Source organism: Mus pahari, chromosome 3 (assembly GCF_900095145.1).
Source record: "Mus pahari chromosome 3, PAHARI_EIJ_v1.1, whole genome shotgun sequence".
In the NCBI taxonomy this organism is placed as follows: Eukaryota; Metazoa; Chordata; class Mammalia; order Rodentia; family Muridae; genus Mus; species Mus pahari.
The window spans coordinates 19,998,994-20,018,136 of record NC_034592.1 but is presented as its reverse complement, the minus strand read 5'-3'; the positions used below and the strand labels follow the sequence as shown (position 1 = coordinate 20,018,136).

The following is a 19,143-nucleotide window of genomic DNA, read 5'->3' as shown; positions in this document are numbered from 1 at the left end:
TACATAGTTTGCATAGTCTGCATAGTCTGCATAGTCTACATAGTCTACATACTACATAGTCTACATAGTCTACATAGTCTACATAGTCTACATAGTCTGCATAGTCTGCATAGTCTACATACATAGTCTACATAGTCTGCATAGTCTGCATAGTGAGCTCCAGGCCGGCCAAGGCTACACAGTGAGTCTTTGTCTAAAAAAGAAAACAGATAAGTAAATAAATGTTTTCACATGGCCCTACCGTTTTGAAAGCAAGTGTATGCGACAGCAAGGCTGGTCTTCGGGGAAGACTTCTGGGGGCACATAGTGACACTCTAGAGGCATCCAGGAGGCCACCCCTCTCAATGCTCTGACCACCTTGCGGGGCAAGACATTTTGCTTAACAGTCTGAGGTTTGTTTTGAGAAATAAACTGGGGACATATTTTTACTTTATTTGTATTTATAAGCACAGGATCCCATGATTTCAATGTTGTCAGAAATCTTAAACTGCTCTAAAAACTAGTTTTTTTTTAAAAAAAAAGAGCATCAAAGCCCACTAGCCTGAGCTAGCCTGGTCTAAGCTCATGAACTAGCCTGGTCTAAGCTCAAAGCAGGACCCAGGTAGGAATGATGCACTTGTTACCAACATCCTTGGTGAGGCAGCTGTAGTGGGAACTTCGTCTGCTGGGATCAAGCACTGTGCACATCACAGCCCCAAGGCCTGGCCCCGTGACAAGCTGCACCCCCAGCAGATTTTACCCTACCACTCTCACTGAGAACCCATTCTGTGCCCATGGCCCAGCACCCATGGGACTGCTATCCACCGCACGTTGCTTGTGTGTCAACACCAGCGCTTCTGCCACCAGCTTTTCTAGCACATTCCTGGGGACACTGCTCCCAGCCCAGAGGCAGAAACAGTCAGGTAACCGATGTCCCCCACCCAAGACAACAGCATTACAGACTACCCCCTGCTAACTTACCAGTGCTATAGGCAGGAGAGCTGGGGCTCTCGGAGATGGGAGACAGGGGTGAGCGGAGATCTGGGATCTGGTCCATGCTGAGGGTACAGTTTCGGATGGAGTCTCGAGGATGGGGTAGTGAGGTGCTGTGGACAGGGATTCCATGAGCCCAGAGGTCAGAAATCAGGGGACTTGATTCGCTGTACGATCCCACTTCCCGCCCCCTAAACTTCGGATGCTAAAAAGGTATGCTGGTCAGGTTCAGTCTCTCTATGGACGAATGTAAAAGCTGGAGAAGGCAGAGCTAGGCTAAGGTGGGATAGATATGACCCCTCCAGTCCTCCTCCGCAGCTGGCCTTGACCTTGGCTGATCCACAGCAGGTTCTGACTCTCAGACATCCTCCCAGTGGATCCTGACCCTCAGGGGGCACAGCCGTATCTCTTCCACTTGCCTATCTTCTAGTCACCTCCCTCCCTCAATTTACCTGTTCTCCCTCTCCATCTCTACCCAGAATTTTCTTCTTCCAGGATCGGAAGACACAGAGACACAACTTGGGGATACCTGGCTAAGCTGGGGTTGCTCAGGGTCCTCTCTGTCTCTCCTATCCCTAGGAAAATGATGTGACAAGACACACAGGCCAGAACCCAGTTTATCCTGATGGTTTCTGTAAATCAGACCACGGACCCTACTCTCTGTGTTGACAGCCCTCTCTCACTGCTGCCCTCACCCAGTGCAAACCTGTGTTCCCCCCTCCACACCAAAGTTCGACCTCCCAAGCCTCCCCACAGAGCCTCGAGAGCCTCCTCTCTGCTGGGACTCCCTTTCATACCAGCATTTTCATTAACAAGCCAGAGGGGAGTAGGGACCTGGCTGACCTGTTCGGGCAGCCATCGCCTCGGGTGACTTTGTCAGTGGTAAGCCCGTCAGTCATGGTAATGCTTCGTCTCTTCATGTGGCTGCCCTTGGAGCCTGAGGGGCTGGCTGGACTGGCAGCCTTGCTGTTGCCCTGGCTCAGACCATAGCTGGCCTCGAGGTAGCGCAGTGGGAAGGTGCGGTTGACGGGGCAGTAGATGATGGCCCCGCTCTGTTCAGACACGGCCTTACGACTACCCACGTGGTAGCGCACCAGGGCAGGCACGTGGTCGAAGCTCTCCTGCTCAAAGAGGTACCGGATGTGGGTGTAGCTCTCGCCGGCCTTCACCACTACCTTGTTGATCTTGAAGTGCAAGGCCTGATTGTGCCAGCGGCACGTGAGCACATAGTCCCCCAGGCTGGTGAGAGAGTCTCGGATGAGGAAGTCGCCGTTCCGCTGCACCAGAGTCTCAGAGACCTACAGAAGGAACAGAGAAATTAGGCGTGGTGGCTAAAGAAGAAAAGGTCAGGGAACATGGTGACTTTGAATTTGGGACACCAAGACAGCACCTAGAGCAGAGAGGATCTGGTTAATAGACATCGGACATCTGATGCTTAGGACCAGAGCCTCAGCTGAGGTCAGGGACACAGAGGCCCGGGAATGGCCCAAGGTGGCACTTGGGATTGGATGCAGGGATGTAGGAAATGCTGAAGTCACTGTGATCAATGATCTAGGTCTCAGATCCAGCCCTTCCCAGGGTTCCTACAAGGCAAAGTAAGTTCCAGGCACTCCCCTGTAGCCATCTAGGCCCCAGCACAGCTCTGGGTGTCTGCTCCCTCCAGATGTTCTCTCCGCCTATAGCACCATCTATGCCGCACTCTATTCTTACACTTTTGTGAAAGGCTTGATACTCGGTGCCCTTCTGGGCTAGCATCCTCTAAGGAAGCTGCCACCTCATCTTCTTTACATCCTGGACCCCCTGTGCTGGGGCAAAGGGCCAGGTGACCCATCGGTTCAGGTCTGTGACTCATAAAGTCACCCCAGGCCAGATACTCAAACTTGGCCAAAACTGAGTGGCCCAAAAATGGATATTCTCGGGCCAAACCTACAGGAGGCTGATCTATAAACCAGGAATAACAAAACACAGTAAGAACAACCCCCTCATGCTTGCATTCACCGGCACCAGACACCCCTACCCTATCTGCCTTGGCTCGTCTCACCTTCACAACAGTCCCCTGTGGGTCTCTCTATGTGGAACATGACCACCTTTTGAGGAGCTATCTCTCCATTCTACAGATGAGGAGGCTGGAGCCTGGAGAGGCAAGGTGACTCCCTCAAGGTGACACAGTAAATGGTAAGGTTCAAGGCTGAACCTTAGCCTTGCCAATGAACAGGCCAGAGACTGTTTGGGGGTTGGAGCCCGGATTGGGGTTAGCCAAGGCATAGGCGGAAGGATGCAGGGCTGAGATCCCTGCCCGGGGCCTGCTCACCTCACGAGGGATGCGTCCGTGGTACCAGGCATGGCTGCGGAGGTCCGTGCTGCTGAGCTTCAGCTCCTCTTCCAGCTCCTTGTGCAGTTTCTCTGGTGAGGAGTCGAGAATGTACTTCTCCTTGGAGAACTGCACAGGGAGAGCGAGGTTGGCATCTGGTTCCACAGCCCCGTCTCTCTTCCTCCAACTCATCCTCCCCCATGTCATCTTTAATCCTGGGATTGTCAACAATGCGAAAACACTTGTCCTGCTGGATGGTCCTCACCTGTGGGTTCCCATCCCAGCTAAAGTAAAACCTCAGCTTATTCTATCAGAATGTACCTAGGCAAGGTGGCTGCCCTGAAGCCTAAGTCAAGCCCTGTCCTCCAGGAAGCCCACAGGCTAAGAGACAGCCAAAGGGGCCAGGCAGGGCAGCTGCCATCAGCACCAGGGCGGTGGACAGCGGCAAAGTGCCCTGCTCTAGGCCGGGGGATTAAGCCTGTGAGAGGTGAGGGTCTAGAGACCTCACACTATGGTACGAAACCTTCTAGAGGTAGTAGGGCTATTGTGAAGGAAGGCCTGGACCAGCTAGGTGACCGGATGAGTCTACATTTGGGAATATGAACCTTGCAGAAGGACCCAAAGGCAGCCATAAGCAGGGACGTGGGCCTCACAGGCATCTTCAATGTCCACTGCAATCCTCTACACCCCTCCCCCCCAAACACACGCAATCTCAAGTGATCCTGCCAGATTGGAAACAGCAGCCCTGCAGTGAGGACAAAGGTCACTCACTAAAGTTAATGCCCAGGAATCTGCCCTCCCAGCTACCCGTGGTGGGCAGCCGTAGGTTTAGAGGTTACCAATCCCAGACATCCTATTGTCAGAGGAGGTTCCCATTGCCAGGCACACCCCCATCAAAGAGGCAAGCCCACCCCATGTGAGCAGTCTGGGACTTAACTCTTTCCTCGGTAAAATGAGTGGACTCACTTAACTCTCTGCCCTGTAGAATGAGTGGGATGCCAGGATCTGCCTCACCTCACAGCTACTCTGCTCCCTGGGAGGCTCTGCCAGTCCCTAAAGATGGCTACTCCAAGATGCACATTCTGGAACTGGTCAGAAGTGTATAGACAGGTAAAACAAGAGAACAGTCTCTCCTAGAGTCTGGCAAGCCACTCCTCAGACTTTCCCAGAGCTAAGACTCACACTCCACTCAGGTTCCACCCTCATCTCCACTGTTTTCCAACCACCATAATTCCAGCTCCAAGGACGGCTAGACTCTCCGACTTCATTCAACACGGGCCAACCTCACCTTGGGTCCTAAGCTGGGGTTGGAACTCAAGGAGATCAGGATAGTCACTGCCCTAGGAGAACCCATGCAGACCCCTACACTCAACCCCAGGTATCTGCACCTTCAGAGATGCAGTGTCCCCCGCTTGGTCAGGAGGTAGAGGACGGACCTGGGGTGGCTGTGCCTGGGGCAGGTAAGAGCTGAGGCCAGGGTGGGGCCCTATGGATGGTGTAGCAGGTGGGGCAGAGCTGTGATGCTGCCTGGAGAGCTGGGAGATCATCCAGAAGTCTCAGAGCACTGCAGTGAGCAGCCAGAGGCAGCAGCCTAGCAACCCAGAAGGAGCGGAAGGCCTGTGATCGCGTGGGCTCTGAGAAGCCTTCAGAGTTCGGAGACAAGACAGTCCGAACTGGTCTGGGTGCACAAGGGTCAGGCAGAGGCCGGGATCGGATGCTACAAGGCCTCTGCTCACAACACAGCAAAAACCAATGCCATGGTAGGGCAGAGTGGTCTTGGCCGAGATTTGAGCCTTTGCAGACTCCCTTATTTTCTTAGGGTCATTAGCCTCTCCCATTTCCCTCTGCAGTGTTCACACCAACCCAGGCCTCTCCCTTCAAATCGCACAGGATTCTGGGAAAGAAGGGTGAGTGGCACGTGGAAATGGAACCTGTACCCAGCCTTACACACACACACACACACACACACACACACACACCACTCTCTGCACACATTGAAACTCCCCTCCCAGTTCTGGAGCAAAGTAGGGACAGACTGTATACTAAAGAACTTGGCCCCGAGACAGGACACAGCCTGTGTGACCTTGGACCAGTCGCTTCTCCTGGCTGGGTCTGAGTAGCTTCATCTATAAAGGATGCTGGAAACTGTCACCTCATTTCCAGCCCTAAGCAGAGCTTAGAGCTTAGGTCAGAACTGGGGTTAAAAGGACCGATGGTCCTCCACACATCTGGGATAGGAAGCCCTCGGACCCCTGTGACCTCTTCCTCACCCTGGGCCTCAGGGTCCTTAGCTCCCAAGAGTTGGGGGGGGGGGTGCGAATGCAGCATCCCCGCGCTCAGAGCACTGCGATTGGTCAGAGATGATCTCACCGCCTCCCGGCTTGCGCACGCCTGATTGGCCCGTGCAGGGATGCTGCGCTCCGCCGCCGGCGGGGCCGTCATTCAGGCGGGCTCGGAGCAAGTGTGTGTGTGAGGTTGGGGGAGCTCAGAGGTGAGGCGCCCTGCATCTCCCAGGACGCCCAAGAGGCAGGAGTGCAGAGAACCTCTGTCAGAGTCTCAGCCCCTTCCCACCAGCTGGTTTCCCACCACTCCCCTGGCTCCCTTAGGTATCCCAACCCCAGGCACAGCCACCCCAGAGGATGCTCCGCAGAGAGGCGGGGTCCGGGTCCTCCCCTCCACCCCCTTCCGTTTAACCCTCGCACCGCCGCTGTGCGCTCCTGCGCTCCTGGGCCAGCTGGACTGGGAGACCTACACCCCAGTACCTCGAGCACACCCAGATGGAAGGAAGGTGGTGACACCGTGGTGTCCGCAGCGTGCCCTGCGCATCCTGCCTCTCATTCAGCCTCTAGACACCAGCCCTGCGTTCCTGGTACAATAGGGAGCCAGGTGGCCCGGGGTCAGCAACAGGGACCCCATAACTGACAGAAGGAACCCCATCTCCCAGCCCGAGTTCCAGCTCCAACTCCCTATCACGCCTCCTGCAGTCCAGAGTCCAAGGAATGGTGGCACCCTGCACCCACATCCCGTGGAGCGCCCTGGCCACTCCGAGGTGAGCTAGGGCGACCCCGCCCCCTCCCTTCGCTGGCAGTCCGGACTGCACGACCCTGCGGGGATGTTCTTGAACTGCGGTCCCCATCTCAGCGGCGGGGCGCAGTGACCCGGGTCCCCGTGCCGCCCCCTCACCTGCACCTGTACCAGCGAGCCACGGTAGAAGCAGCAGGCGGCGGCGGACAGCGCACTCCACAGGCTGCAACGCTCGGTCATGGTGCGGCCGGGAGACCCGGGTCCCCGGAGCGTACCGGGGGTGACGGCCGAAGGGGCAGGGGCGCGGGGACCGACCGGGCTGGGCACCGGCTGCGCGTGCCTCTCAGCGGCGCGATTACCTCATCGCCTGGTCGGGGGAGGAGCAGGGAGGCGGGGCGGGGAGACCCCACCCTCCAGCCAGCTGGGGAGGGAGGGGAGCAAGGAGAGGGAGGGGAGGGGACCATTGTTCCTCCCTCCACCACCACCCCATTCCCCTGTGCGGGTTCCCCAGGACCTGCCAAGAGGTTGCCACCCAGGGTAGTGGGGTGGAGTAGGGGCCCCGGGGCGGGCGCGGAGAGCCTCCTGCTTTCCCCCTCTCTCGCACCTCTCCAGACCGGGAGCCGGCAGGGGCTCTGAATTCAATTCGATCTAAAGCTACAAAAATCCCCATGTTTAACCCAATCCTTTGTGGCTTTGGGTTTCTCATCTCTAATTGAGAATAGCAGGGTTAGACTGGCTGGCTCACTCTGACTGTACCACACTCCGAAGGCTGTTAAAGTGCCAAGTGCGGCTCACCTGCCTCTCTAACTCCTGGGGCTTCCCACCCTGGGGTCCTTCTCTTTAAACCCCCACTGACTTGTGTGAAGATGTCTGGAATACACGGTGAAGACCTGTGTTGAACTTTGTGAATGTCACCAAGCTCAGTTAAAAAAGAAAAAAGAAAAAAAAGTTGCCCGGTACAGATAATTATCCAGTAAAGATGCCCTACTGTGTCCTAACTGGGTATCACAAAACCTGGACTTGGTGCTCTTAGAGCGCTTGCCTACCAAGGGATAGACATGGAGTCCAATGCCAGCACAGAAAGAATCAAAAGCTGGACCACATTAGCTGACAGAATGAGCGCTTGCCCTGCAAGTACAGTCCCTAGCACTTCATAAAGGAGACATGGTGGTTCACACCTGTAATCTCAACACTCAGAAGGTAAAACCAGGAATATTACAAGTTCAAGATCATCTTTGGCTACATGGTAAACTCAAGGCCAGTCTGGGAATACATGAGACTTATTATCATCATCGTCGTCATCACCACCACCATCATCATCATCTAGATAAATCTGGTATCCAAACTCTCCCCACGACCTATGTGACGTTAGGCAGGTGAGTTCACATCTCTGGACCCCAGATGTACATATACTGGAAGCTCTGAATACTGCGAGTGAAACTTTCTGTCTTTGGTATTTTGAAACCTTGAGAGTCCAGGATCCCTGGCATTGTTTGGATTATGGAGTTCTGGACACTCTGCAAAGAAGAACACTTCAGGGCAGGAATGGCGTTTGGAAGTAGTTGATCCCAACCCTCATAGGCAGAGACTTTAAGAACAGAAGCTAGGAATCTTTAAGAACTGGGGGTTCCGGGTACAGAGGGCAGGTGCTATCACTCTTATAATTGTTTAAAGTATTTTCCCCTCTGTAACGAGATGGCACCCAGGGCCTCAAGCAAGCTAGCAAAGGTTAGACCCCCAGCTGTATCCATCCACAGCCCTGAAATGAGCCACGAGTCCTCAGAAGGCTCACACTGCCTTGCCAGACACAGCAGATCTGTGGGGTTCACATCCCACCCCGGCTCAGCTCCCCTGTATAACCCCTCCCGTGCTACAGCAGCCCAGTGACTCAATGTCCCTGAAATCTGGGGCCAGGCCAAGCATTCCCTCGTGGCACAGTCTCACTCAGCCCCCAGAGTCCCCCGTTTCACATAAGCAAATGCTAAGTCTCAGAGTAGCGAGCCACCCAAGTCACTGTCAGACTTGAGACCAAACTCTAGAGCAGGGGATATGGCTTTGTGGGTAGAGCACTAGCCTCGCCTGCAGGAAGTCTTGGGTATGGCGTCCAGCACCACAGAAACCAAGCAGGGTAGGGAATGGCTGAAATCCCAGCCCACTGGAGAGGAAGGTGAATGGTAAGGAGTTCAAGGTGGCTGACGCATGCCTTTAATCCCAACACTCAGGAGGCAGAGATAGGAGGATCTCTAAGTTCAAAGCCAGCCTGGTCTACAGAGCAAGTTCCAGAATAGCCAGGGCTACACAGAGAAACCCTGTCTCAGAAAACAAAAAACAAAACAAACAAAAAAACTTCAATGTAATCACACAATAAGACCGAGGCTATCCTGGGCTACATAAGACCCTGTGCATGCGCACACATGCTGTTGACACGTATCTGTAATCCCAGCACTGGGGAGTCAAAAGCCAGTGTTTGAGACCAATTGTTTTATAGAGCCAATTTCAGGCTAGCCCAGGAAATAAATAAATAAGCAAGCGAGCAAATAAGTAAATAAATGGATAAATCCTAGTTCTGTTGGATTATAAAATGTGTCCAAACTGTGTGATTCTTCTCTGGTTCCCTCCCTGGACTGAGAGCCCTTTGCGTGAGGAGCTGGCACAAAGAGCTGGCACCTCTCCCCTGCCCTCTGCAGCAGCTGCTGCTCATCGAGGGCTGACTCGGGTGGAGCTTCTGACTGTGGAAGGCCAAGGACATTGTCCTGAGTCTGAGCCTCAGGCTTGGTTGGGGCTTGGTACCAGCTCTGCCCGACAAGATCCCTTGTGACTATGAGGAAGCCATAGGTTTCTAATCTGCAGTGGAAAACTAAATCTGAGTTGGGCTTCTCTAAAGAACGGCCACAAAGGCTTCAGGAGGTGGGTCAGTGAACAAAGGCCCCTGCTGCCAAGCCTGAAGACCTAGCTCAACCCCCAGATCCCTCATGGGGGAAACGGAGAACCACAGGTTGTCCTCTGACTCCAACGTGCACATCTAGAGAGAGAGAGAGAGGCAGACAGAAAGGCAAACAGACAGACAGGCAGACACATAGCAGCATGGTTTTGCAGACAATTGGCTTTTAAAATGTTACTTAGCCTTATTGTTATTACTATTATTTCAAAACCAATTTTTTTTTTTTTTGTTAAAACAGGGTCTTAACTGTGGTCCAAGTTGGCCTGGCACTTGCAATTCTCCTGCCTCAACCACCCAAGTTGCTGAGCAAACAACAACAACAACCCCTATACTGTGTGGCTGGCTCACTCTGTAAAGTGTTGGCATACAAGCTTGAGGATAGGAGTACATGCTCCAGCAGCCATGTTAAAAAAAAAAATTAAAATGCCCGGTGTGATGGCTACTTTGAAACCTCGGCTTTGGGGGTGAACACAGAAAGAACCTGGGAGCTCATGGGCCTGCCAGTGAACCCCAATCAATGAGACCCACCATGGATAGGAACAACCATGAGGTCCACCTCTGTCTTCCACAGACACACATGCAAGCGTGCACTCACACACACAAACTACATCTTAAACATTCCTAGAACAAGATAAGCTGGCCTCAGATCTTACTATGTAGACGAGGATGACCTTGAATTTATCCTGCTGCCCCTTGAGCACCGGGCTTACAGGCATGCAGGACTACCCTCAGTTTATGTGGAGTTGGGGACTGACCCCCAAGGCCTTCTGTATACTGGGCAAGCACTCACCCACCGAGCCACATCCCATCCCCAGCCCCCAAACCCAGCACCTGTCTGTGAGCTGCACTGAGTCTCTGCTAAAGATCTGAGTCACTCCTGCTGTGCCTCCCCAGCCTCAGCCCTCAGATGCCCAGGCTGACTGGGATGTCATTATGGTGGCCACTGCGTGGGGACACCCTTGGGACCCTGTCCAGTTGGTGAGTTTGGGACTAGCAGAGAGGCAGGAGGCATGGGGAACAGCTTCCCAGAATGACAGCTGTCCTCAGGGGCTGCCCCCACCCCCCACCTTCTCCTCCCAGGAGGAAGTCTGGTTCACAGCAGGCCCCGAGTGCTCTATCATACCGTGGCCAACTCCCAGCCTGTCTCTCCTACCTTCACATAGTCTCCAGCAGCCTCCAGCTCTGCAGCAGTCCTGGAAGAAGAGAGAAGAGGTGAGTCCTAACAGCACTTCTCAGATCCCCAGTGTCCACCTGCCTGCTGACGGGAGGCCTGGTCCTGGCCTTGGGAGCCCAGGATTCTTACTGCTATGGCTCCTCCACCACTCCCAGCTGTGCAGCCCTGAATGAGTTCCTTCACCTCTCTGATCCCAAGTTTCCTCTCCATAAATGAGGAACAAAGACAGCCACTGCCTAATGGAGTTGTCTGGAGCACTCCGGATGAGTGTTCCCCCAGCTCATGACCCGCGTTTTCCTGATGTCCGCTTCCTCTCTCTGCCTCTTCCACACAATCCCTACTTCTGAGTCTCTACACTAGAGGGCCTGAGTCTACACTAGAGGGTCTGAGTCTACACTAGAGAACCTAGACTGAGGCTCAGCCCCTCCCTGGCCCTTCACTCCTTGGTCTACATTGCCAGCCTATTGGCTACTGCTGGTTACAGCGAGTACACACCTATTCTCTCTGCCTTCAGGGTGGCAGATGACGCCTAGAGAGGCCAGAGGTGGCAGCTGTTCCAGGATGCTGAACAAAGAGCCTTCCCCTTTGTGAGTCACTTCTAGCAACAGCCTGTTCTCTCTCTCTCTCTCTCTCTCTCTCTCTCTCTCTCTCTCTCTCTCTCTCTCTCTTTCTGTGTGTGTGCACATGNTCTCTCTCTCTCTTTCTGTGTGTGTGCACATGATCATGCACACACACACATACACACACACACACACACACACACACACACACACACACACGAGTGTGCATGCTTTTGCATTTTTTTTTTGAGACAGGGTCTCATGTAAACCAGACTGGACTCAAAAGTGCGAGGCAGATGAAAGTAGCTTTGAACTTCTGATCCTCCTGCCTCTGCCTGCATGCTGGGATTATAGAGGCACCCCCACCCTCAGCCCAGCCGTGGCCTAAAGAACTGAAGCCTTCCTCTAATGCAGCCCCATTCCTCACCCAGCAAGTGCATGCCCACGCATGCACGCACGAATACACACACACACACACACACACACACACACACACACATCCCCTCCAGCGCCCTCTATGTTGGAAGCATCTCCAGTTTGCTACACACAAGCAGCTCCAGGTCCTCCCTGTCTTCCTTCACAGCTGGGCACCAGCTCCCTCCTCCCTGCTGAGACAGCCAAAGCCTCAGGTTCACTTTCTACCCTGGGCCCCAGCAGCAGACTACACCCCACTCAGCAGGCTTTGATCCATGTAACGGGCCACACACTACCCAGGAGGAACTCCTTCCTTCAGAATGAGAGGCAGAGTCTGTCCCTGCAGCCAGGCCACTGACACTTGCTTTCTTCTGGTTCCCCATGTCCACTCCCCCCATACTGTCAGCTTCAGCTCTGACACCAGACTCAGTCAGTGTACAGCAGGTGGCCTCAGTCCCCAGCGCTCTCCCTACCCCTCCCTACCCACCAAGGCTCACTATGCTGCTGTCCGGTCTGATTCTTATACTCAAGCAATCCTCCTGCCTCAGCCTCCGGAGTAGTGGAAATTATAACAACTGCAGGCCTGTCTAAAATTCTTTCCCTCTTTTCCAGTGCTGGGGAAGAGAGCCCAGGCCTTGCATGCTCTAAGCAAGCACTTTACGCCAAGCCACGTTCTCAGACCCCATCTGCTAAAGAATAAAATCTAGATTCCCCTCCACCGCAGTGTAACTTATCATCCAAACCAAACTTGTCACCTCCTAGAGAATAAAGGGGTGCTGCGACTATGACAGAAAACTGGGACCTAGCTCCCTGACCCCTATGTTCTGTGTGCTGCTGGCACCTTCCTGCCCACCACACCAACACTCTACGACGCCTATTTCAACTATGCTGTCCCTCCTGCCCCAGTTGCATTGGCTTCACCTGCTTATTCCTGCCACAGGGCCTTTGCACTTACTTGGAACAGTCTTTCCCCAGATTTTCACAAGGCTTTTTCCTCTCCCACTTTATTCGGGGCTCAGTTTAAAGTCACCTCCTCAGAGAAGCTTTGCCTGGCCACCCCACATGCAACAGCCCTTCAGCTTATCCTCTGCCACCCACCTGCTTCTGTCCCCCTAATCTCTGATCCCGACCTGCAACAACCATTTCGCTTTTATTTCTCAACTGAAAAGTAACAAGAGACCCGCATGAGGGTATGGAGCATCAGCGGACCCCAGGCCCCAGTGCAGTGCCAGGCAGAGGAGACACGAATATGCAGCGTCATGGTATATATACATGGCTAGGAAGCAGGTCAGCCAACAGCCATCATGCAGCCTTTCTCTTAGGCCGAACAACTTGTTCCCAGACAATGGCCTCAGATTTCCCAGCTGCAAAATGGGAATGAAATGTATGCTCAAACACAGGAGCCCAATTTTCAAAACAAAAAAAAATGAGCCGAAAGAAAAAAAAAAAAAGAAGGAAAAGAGGAATTTCCCAGTAGTTCCTGAGGCAGAGGCTCCCAGCTCCCTGTAGCTACTCCTGTTCTGACATTCTGAGGTCCTTTATTATTAACTTTGCCTGCTAGACAGTCCTTCCTGGTCTCTACCCTCCGTCCCTTAAGCTGCAGTCTGCAATAGCACAGGCTATCCAAAGCCACTTCAGTGCTCCCTGGCCAGTGACACTGTAAGTGAGGTGGGGGACGGAGCCCCTTCCCTAGTGACACTGTGAGTGAGGTGGGGGACGGAGCCCCTTCCCCAGTGACACTGTGAGTGAGGTGGGGGATGGAGCCCCTCCCCCAGTGACACTGTGAGTGAGGTGGGGGATGGAGCCCCTCCCCTGTCTGCTCTGTCCACTCTTCCCGGGTGAGGTGTCCCATCCCAATATTTCCGGCCATTCAGGCCCGGAAATCCTCCCAGTGCTGGGAACAAATTGTCAGGGACACACTGGGATCAACCCTGTGCCTCCTCCTGTTTCCTGTCCACTTCCTCTTAGGTTTGGGAGCAGGAATACAGCCCTAAAGATGAGGTGCTGCCCAGATTACGTGGGTGGTCAGAGCCAGGGAGGTTGTCCAAGGCAGAGCCACAGCCCATGGAATTTCAACCCCTTCACCCCCCTTGCCAGCCATAGCTCAGTCATTCCAGTATACAACATGACTATGTCCACTGATAGCCTATGGCCATTACTGGCCTGAGGATTACCACAGGCCACCCTTCCTCCATTTGTGGCCCTGAGACATACTCATCAACTCCTAGTAGTTCTGTTAAAATAAAAGCTGGAGTCAGGCGTGGTGGCAGACACCTTTAATCCCAGCACTCGGGAGGCAGAGGCAGGCGGATTTCTGAGTTTGAGGCCAGTCTGGCCTACAGAGTTCCAGGACAGCCAGGGCTATTTAGAGAAACCCTGTCTCAAAAAACCAAAAATAAATAAATAAATAAATAAATAAATAAATAAATAAACAGCTTCCCTTTGCCCATCCGGCTGCCTTGTGGCAGCAGGGGCCCAGCTTCATCAGCCTGGGAGGCAAGGTTACTAACAGACTCCTGGGGATGGGTGGCTTATGGCCACACCCACACATACTACGTGGAGCTGTCCAGACCCCTCCCCCACCCCCCAGCACCAACTCCAGAGGACCTCTCTGCTGTTTGGTTGGTTGGTTTGGTTTTTTTGAAATAGGGTTTCTCTGTGTAGCCCTTGGCTGTCCTGGAACTCACTCTGTAGGCCAGGTTGTCATCGAATTCTGCCTACCAAGTGCTGGGATTAAAGGCTTGGGCCACTGTGCCCGCTGGGCTTTGCTTGTTCTGTTCCCTCTGGACATCGGCTCACAACAGTGTTGAGAAGCTAACAGTCATCCGGTGTGTTGTATGGTTGTTGTGTGTATGTCAATGTGTGTGTCTGTGTGTGCATGTGTGTGTGTGTGTGTGTGTGTGAATTCATGTGTGTGTATGTGAGTGTTTATCTCTCTGGTGTGTATGTCTGTGTGTGTGTGTGTGTATGTGTATTCATGTGTGTGTATGTGAGCATGTATCTCTGTGTGTATGTCTGTCTGTGTGTAGGGCGTATGTGTGTGTGTCTGTGTATATTCATGTGTGTGTGTCTGTGTATTCATGTGTGTGTACCTGTGTATCTGTGTGTATGCATGTGTATGTGCATGTGTGTCTATGTGTGTACATATGTGTGGATGTGGATGTGTGTGTGCACTGTTTGCATGTCTGTGTATATGCATGTATATCTGTGTGTACATGTGTGTGTCTGTGTGTGCAAGTGTGTGAATGCAGACCCATGCATACCACTGTCCTCATGTGGAGATCAGAGACTCTCCCACCAGGCTTAATGTCAATCCTTGCCTTCCACCTTGACTGGGGTGGGCTCTCTGTGTTGGCTTCCACCATGGCAGCTGGCCAGCAAGCTTCCAAGGGCTTCCCTGTCCCCCCACTTCACATTAGGATCACAGAGATTATGAATCTGGCTGCTCTGTGAGGACTCAAGTCCCTGTACCTACGAAAAAAGTGCTGTACTGACTGAGCCATCCTCCCGGCTGCGGCACCGTGTGTGTGTGTGTGTGTGTGTGTGTGTGTGTGTGTGTGTGTGTGATAACAAACACTCCACCACTGCGCTACACACATCTCTGGACACACCTCCTCTCCCTCCTCACTCTTACTCTAAAAACTATTTCCAAAGAACTCCAGGGTCTGCAACCTCTGGGCCTTTCTTTGCACCTGATGTTACATTCCCTCGGCCTGGGCTGTCATGTCTGCCTGACAGCCACAGGCCAGGGTAACTCCTGCTCAGCCTCCAGCTGTCAATTTGTTCGGAGATCTTTTTAGAATATGTTCCCTTCCATTGCAACGATCAAATCCAGAAATCAAAGTGTTCCTTAGAACCCAGCTTCGAGAATTAATTCATTATTTCTTACGCTATATACTTAAAAGACACTTCCCCTCTAATATTAGTGGTGAGATAAGTTAACAGGCAAGAGTGAGGACTGAGCTAAATCAGGCCCATACGGAGGCAGCATTCATTATTTAAATAACAGACCCTGTAATTGCCTGTATTAACTGATTTATTCTGATAACTGACACCATGAGTTGCATAGATCAGTTTAATTAATTGCATTAATGAGTAGTAATTAGTACCCATTATCCTTTATTTCCCTAATGCGGGTTGGAAACAGAACTTCACCTTCAGGAACCTCTGGCCTGGACCAGAAGGAAGAGTGAACTTCCACAAGGATCCTGGAGAAGTGGAGAAGGAGGCTACCCCACCCCTCTGCCAGGCATGGCCTTGCCCTCTGTACAGGCCTGGCTGCCCTCTCTCTGTCCTGAGTATCTTCCCTTGGGCCTTAGGGTCTGGTCATACAGCCTGAGAAGAAAGATGAGCAGCTCTGACACCTGCTTCCCTCTCTCTGAGGCTTGGCTTCCTCATCTTCTGAGGGGACATCACGTGTGCCTGGAAGGCATGACGCTCATGTGACTGTGAGCGCTGTGTCCCCTCGCACCAGTGGGCTCCAGATCCCAATGCCACTCTCCTGGGGTATTAGAGCTTTCCTGACACAGACCCTCTTTCTGTTTTGCTCAGTTTTGTTACGTTTTCAAAATAAAAGTTTAGGCTTGTCTTGAACTTGCTGTGTACCCAAAGCTGGCCTTGAACTCCTCACCTTCCTGCTCCCACTTCCCAAGTACTGGGTGGGATTATAACAGGTGTTTGCTATCATCATATGTGGTTGGCTTGGCTTTAGATTTTGAGACAGGGTATCAGTCTCTGTAACTCAGGCTGGCCTAGAACTCACAATCCCCAGGGTCATCTTTCTCATCCATTATGGAGAGTTGCAGTGGGTACCTTCAGCTTCAGTGGCCTAAGCAGAGAACTCGGATGGAAAGCAGGGTCTCCTCTGAGACAGCAACAACCATGGCAGCTGAGAGTCTCTGCCAGGATTTATTACCTGCCCTGCCCCAAAGTACTGGGTCAGCCATATCCCTAATCCAGTCCTCCTGGTGTAGGAAGCAATTAGGAAAGGCACTGGCCTAGGAGGAAGGGCAAAGCCAAGGATGCTGAGCCTGAGCTACCCAAGGTGGCTGGGAGCCTGCCAGAGAGAGCTGAGAGCTAGAGAGAGGCCCTTAGAGAGTGCAGAGGATCTGCTGACTGTGAGAGCCCAGCTGAAGCAGGGTGCCCGACCCTGGGCACAGAGCGCAGACTACAGCTGAAGTGGTTGTGTCCCTCCTATGGAGTGACATCCCAGGAAAAGAAGAGCCAATCAATCCCAGGTGGAAACAGAAGGGAGCTGGGGAGGAGATAGGAGATAGAGAGCATTTTACTCAGACAGCCAAGAGACCGGACTGGGAACAGGAAATGGGGTGAGAAGCACTTGGGGAAGATCCTTGGGGACTCTGAAAGGCACTTAAACAGGAAGTAGAAAGCTGGGACGCTGAATGAGACCCATTCATCCCGTGGGACTCAGTTTCCCCTCCTATAGCATGAGCAATTGCCATGGATTGGACATCACTGGTCCACGTCCATGCCTTGTACCTGACATCCTATCTAGTCTTCACCATCAGGGGAAATTAAGGCTCAGAGGGAGAAAGGGGCTTACTCAACGACACACATTCACTGGCTGTGTGACCCAGTCCTGCTTGGGCCCCACTCCTCACAGGTCCAGCAACCTGCAAACCGCTCCCCCCCCCCCAGGGCTGAAAGCGATGTCGTGTGAGTGGGAGGTCAGCGTGGGGAACAGCTCATCTTTCTTAAGACAGTCAGGTTCCCACAGCCCAAGGCTTCTTGGGGTCTCTCGAACTGTGAGAAACTCTCCACAGGAAATGAGAGCCAGGAGCAGCTGGGCCCCTTCAGAAGACATGGACCAGCCGCCCTGAGCCCACAGCGACTCCCCCCTCCACGGTAATCGGGTAATCGCTACCAGATGCCCGGCTGCTAACGTCACTCTTCAGGGCCGAAAGGGTCGTGGGACTCTGGGGAGACTTGGAGATTCTTGAACCAGAATCAACATTCCAAAAGGAAATAAGGAAGGGGAGGGGGTGTCCTGGTCTGTTTGCAGTGCCTGGCACTGGGGCTGGGACAATTTAGGGTACCCTGCCTCTCTTTTAGGATGTCATTTATCCCAGGCTCAGGGTCTTCCCAAGTAGCTGTCTGGGAGGATGGCAAGGGACATTCAATGAGGGCATTACGGAGCAGGACAGAGCTAAGTTCACATCCCCCTGCAGATGTGACCAACTTATACGAGGCTGAGGACAGCTGTGAACGAAGCCCAACACACAACCGTAAACTTGCTTTGCCAATGACAACCTCATGTCACGATATCCAAAGGCTGGGCACGGGCAGGAGATGCTCTGTGGGTAGAGGGCTCACCTAGCACACAGGAGCTCCTAGGTTCCATCTACAGCACCCCGTAAGGCCAGGTGTGGTGGTGCACACCCAAAATCCCAGCACTTGAGAGGTGGCGACAAGAGGGTCAGATAGTCATGATCACCCAAGGCCAGCCTGAGCTATATGAGCCCCTGACTCAAAAAATAAACAACAAAAAGGTTTAAATGTACCATACCTTCAAGGAGAAAGACTCCCCTGAACAAGACTGAGTGGGACCCGAACCCATTCGCTCTCTGCTTCCTTCTCCTATCCTCTGCTCCAGACTTTCTGATCTCTACGATGAGCCAACTGGCTGAAGACGCGCCCAGTTCAGGACTTCGCACAGGTCGCTGCCACAGCTTGGTCCACTTCCCCGAAGAGCAAATGTGTTTCCTTCTTCTGTCTTTCTCTGATTATTTTCCCTCCTTAACTGTCTGGCTTGGTTTGTTTTCAGTTCTTTGGAGATGGGATCTCTGTCCTGGCTGTCCTGGAACTCACTTTGTCAACCAAGGTGGCCTCAAATTCAGAGATCCACCTGCCTCTGCCCCTGGAGTGCTGGGATTGAAGGCGCGCGCGCTGCCAGCACTGCCTGCTCCTTTCTAACGTTCCTAAGGTTACCTCACTCGCCCTTTCCCCCAAGACCAATCTCAGCGCTTGACTGTAAATTTGCTTGGTCTCCTCTAGTTGCCCCTGTAACGCATCAGTCTGGTTTGCCATCTGACCCTCTGTCTCTGGGAGGAGGTCTCGATTAGATCCAACCTTCTGTGCTCACTGCTCTCTGTGAAGCCTGGGTATTGCCTCTGAGAGCATTAAAGTGAATGATAGGCTGGTGAATTCGCCCAGGGAGTGAGGACTTGTGCTTGCCCCGCAAGCCTGATCGATTGGAACATGGTCCCTGGATCCCACACACAGCAGAGAGCCAAAAAGTTGTCCTCGGGCCTCCACATATACACACATTCTGACAGGACTAAGCCAATGTAATAATAAATACAAGTTGAAAATGTATTAAAAAAATAAAATGAATGAAGCACTAAGTCTGCTTAAATGTGCCCTTTTGTGAAGTATGCCTCAATACCATACCAGGGCACTTTGGAAAGCTATTTGAAATAGTGGTAGAAAAAAATCTTGAAATTTTCTTTCTCTTTCTTTCTTTCTTTCTTTCTTTCTTTCTTTCTTTCTTTCTTGTCTGTGTGTGTGTGTGTGTGTGTGTGTGTGTGTGTGTGTGTGTGTGTGTGTTCTGCATTGCCTTGGCTGTCCTGGAATTCACTCTGTAGACCAGGTTGGCCTCAAACTCAGAAATCTGCCTGCCTCTGCCTCTCAAGTGCTGTTGAAATTTTCTTTGAGGGTGGTGGTGACTGGTGGTTAAGATTTGAGCTAAGAGCTGGACGTGGTGGTGCACGCCTTTAATCTCAGCACT

General features: G+C 52.7%; 1 protein-coding gene across 3 annotated transcripts in view; it reads right to left on the bottom strand.

Moving 5' to 3' along the window:
* Sh2d3c (SH2 domain containing 3C) overlaps window positions 1-19,143 on the bottom strand; it is a 36,903-nt gene that overhangs the window by 8,345 nt on the left and 9,415 nt on the right. For 2 of the 3 annotated variants that reach the window (XM_021192400.2, XM_021192401.1), the window contains 4 exons: window positions 10,402-10,441; window positions 3,284-3,412; window positions 1,816-2,270; window positions 961-1,085 (listed from right to left, as the gene is read on the bottom strand). In XM_021192400.2, coding sequence (XP_021048059.1) covers window positions 961-1,085; window positions 1,816-2,270; window positions 3,284-3,412; window positions 10,402-10,441 — 749 coding nt within the window. Of the gene's footprint in view, window positions 1-960; window positions 1,086-1,815; window positions 2,271-3,283; window positions 3,413-6,466; window positions 7,155-10,401; window positions 10,442-19,143 lie in introns of those variants that run through there. The other variant, XM_021192403.2, reaches the window with a different exon arrangement.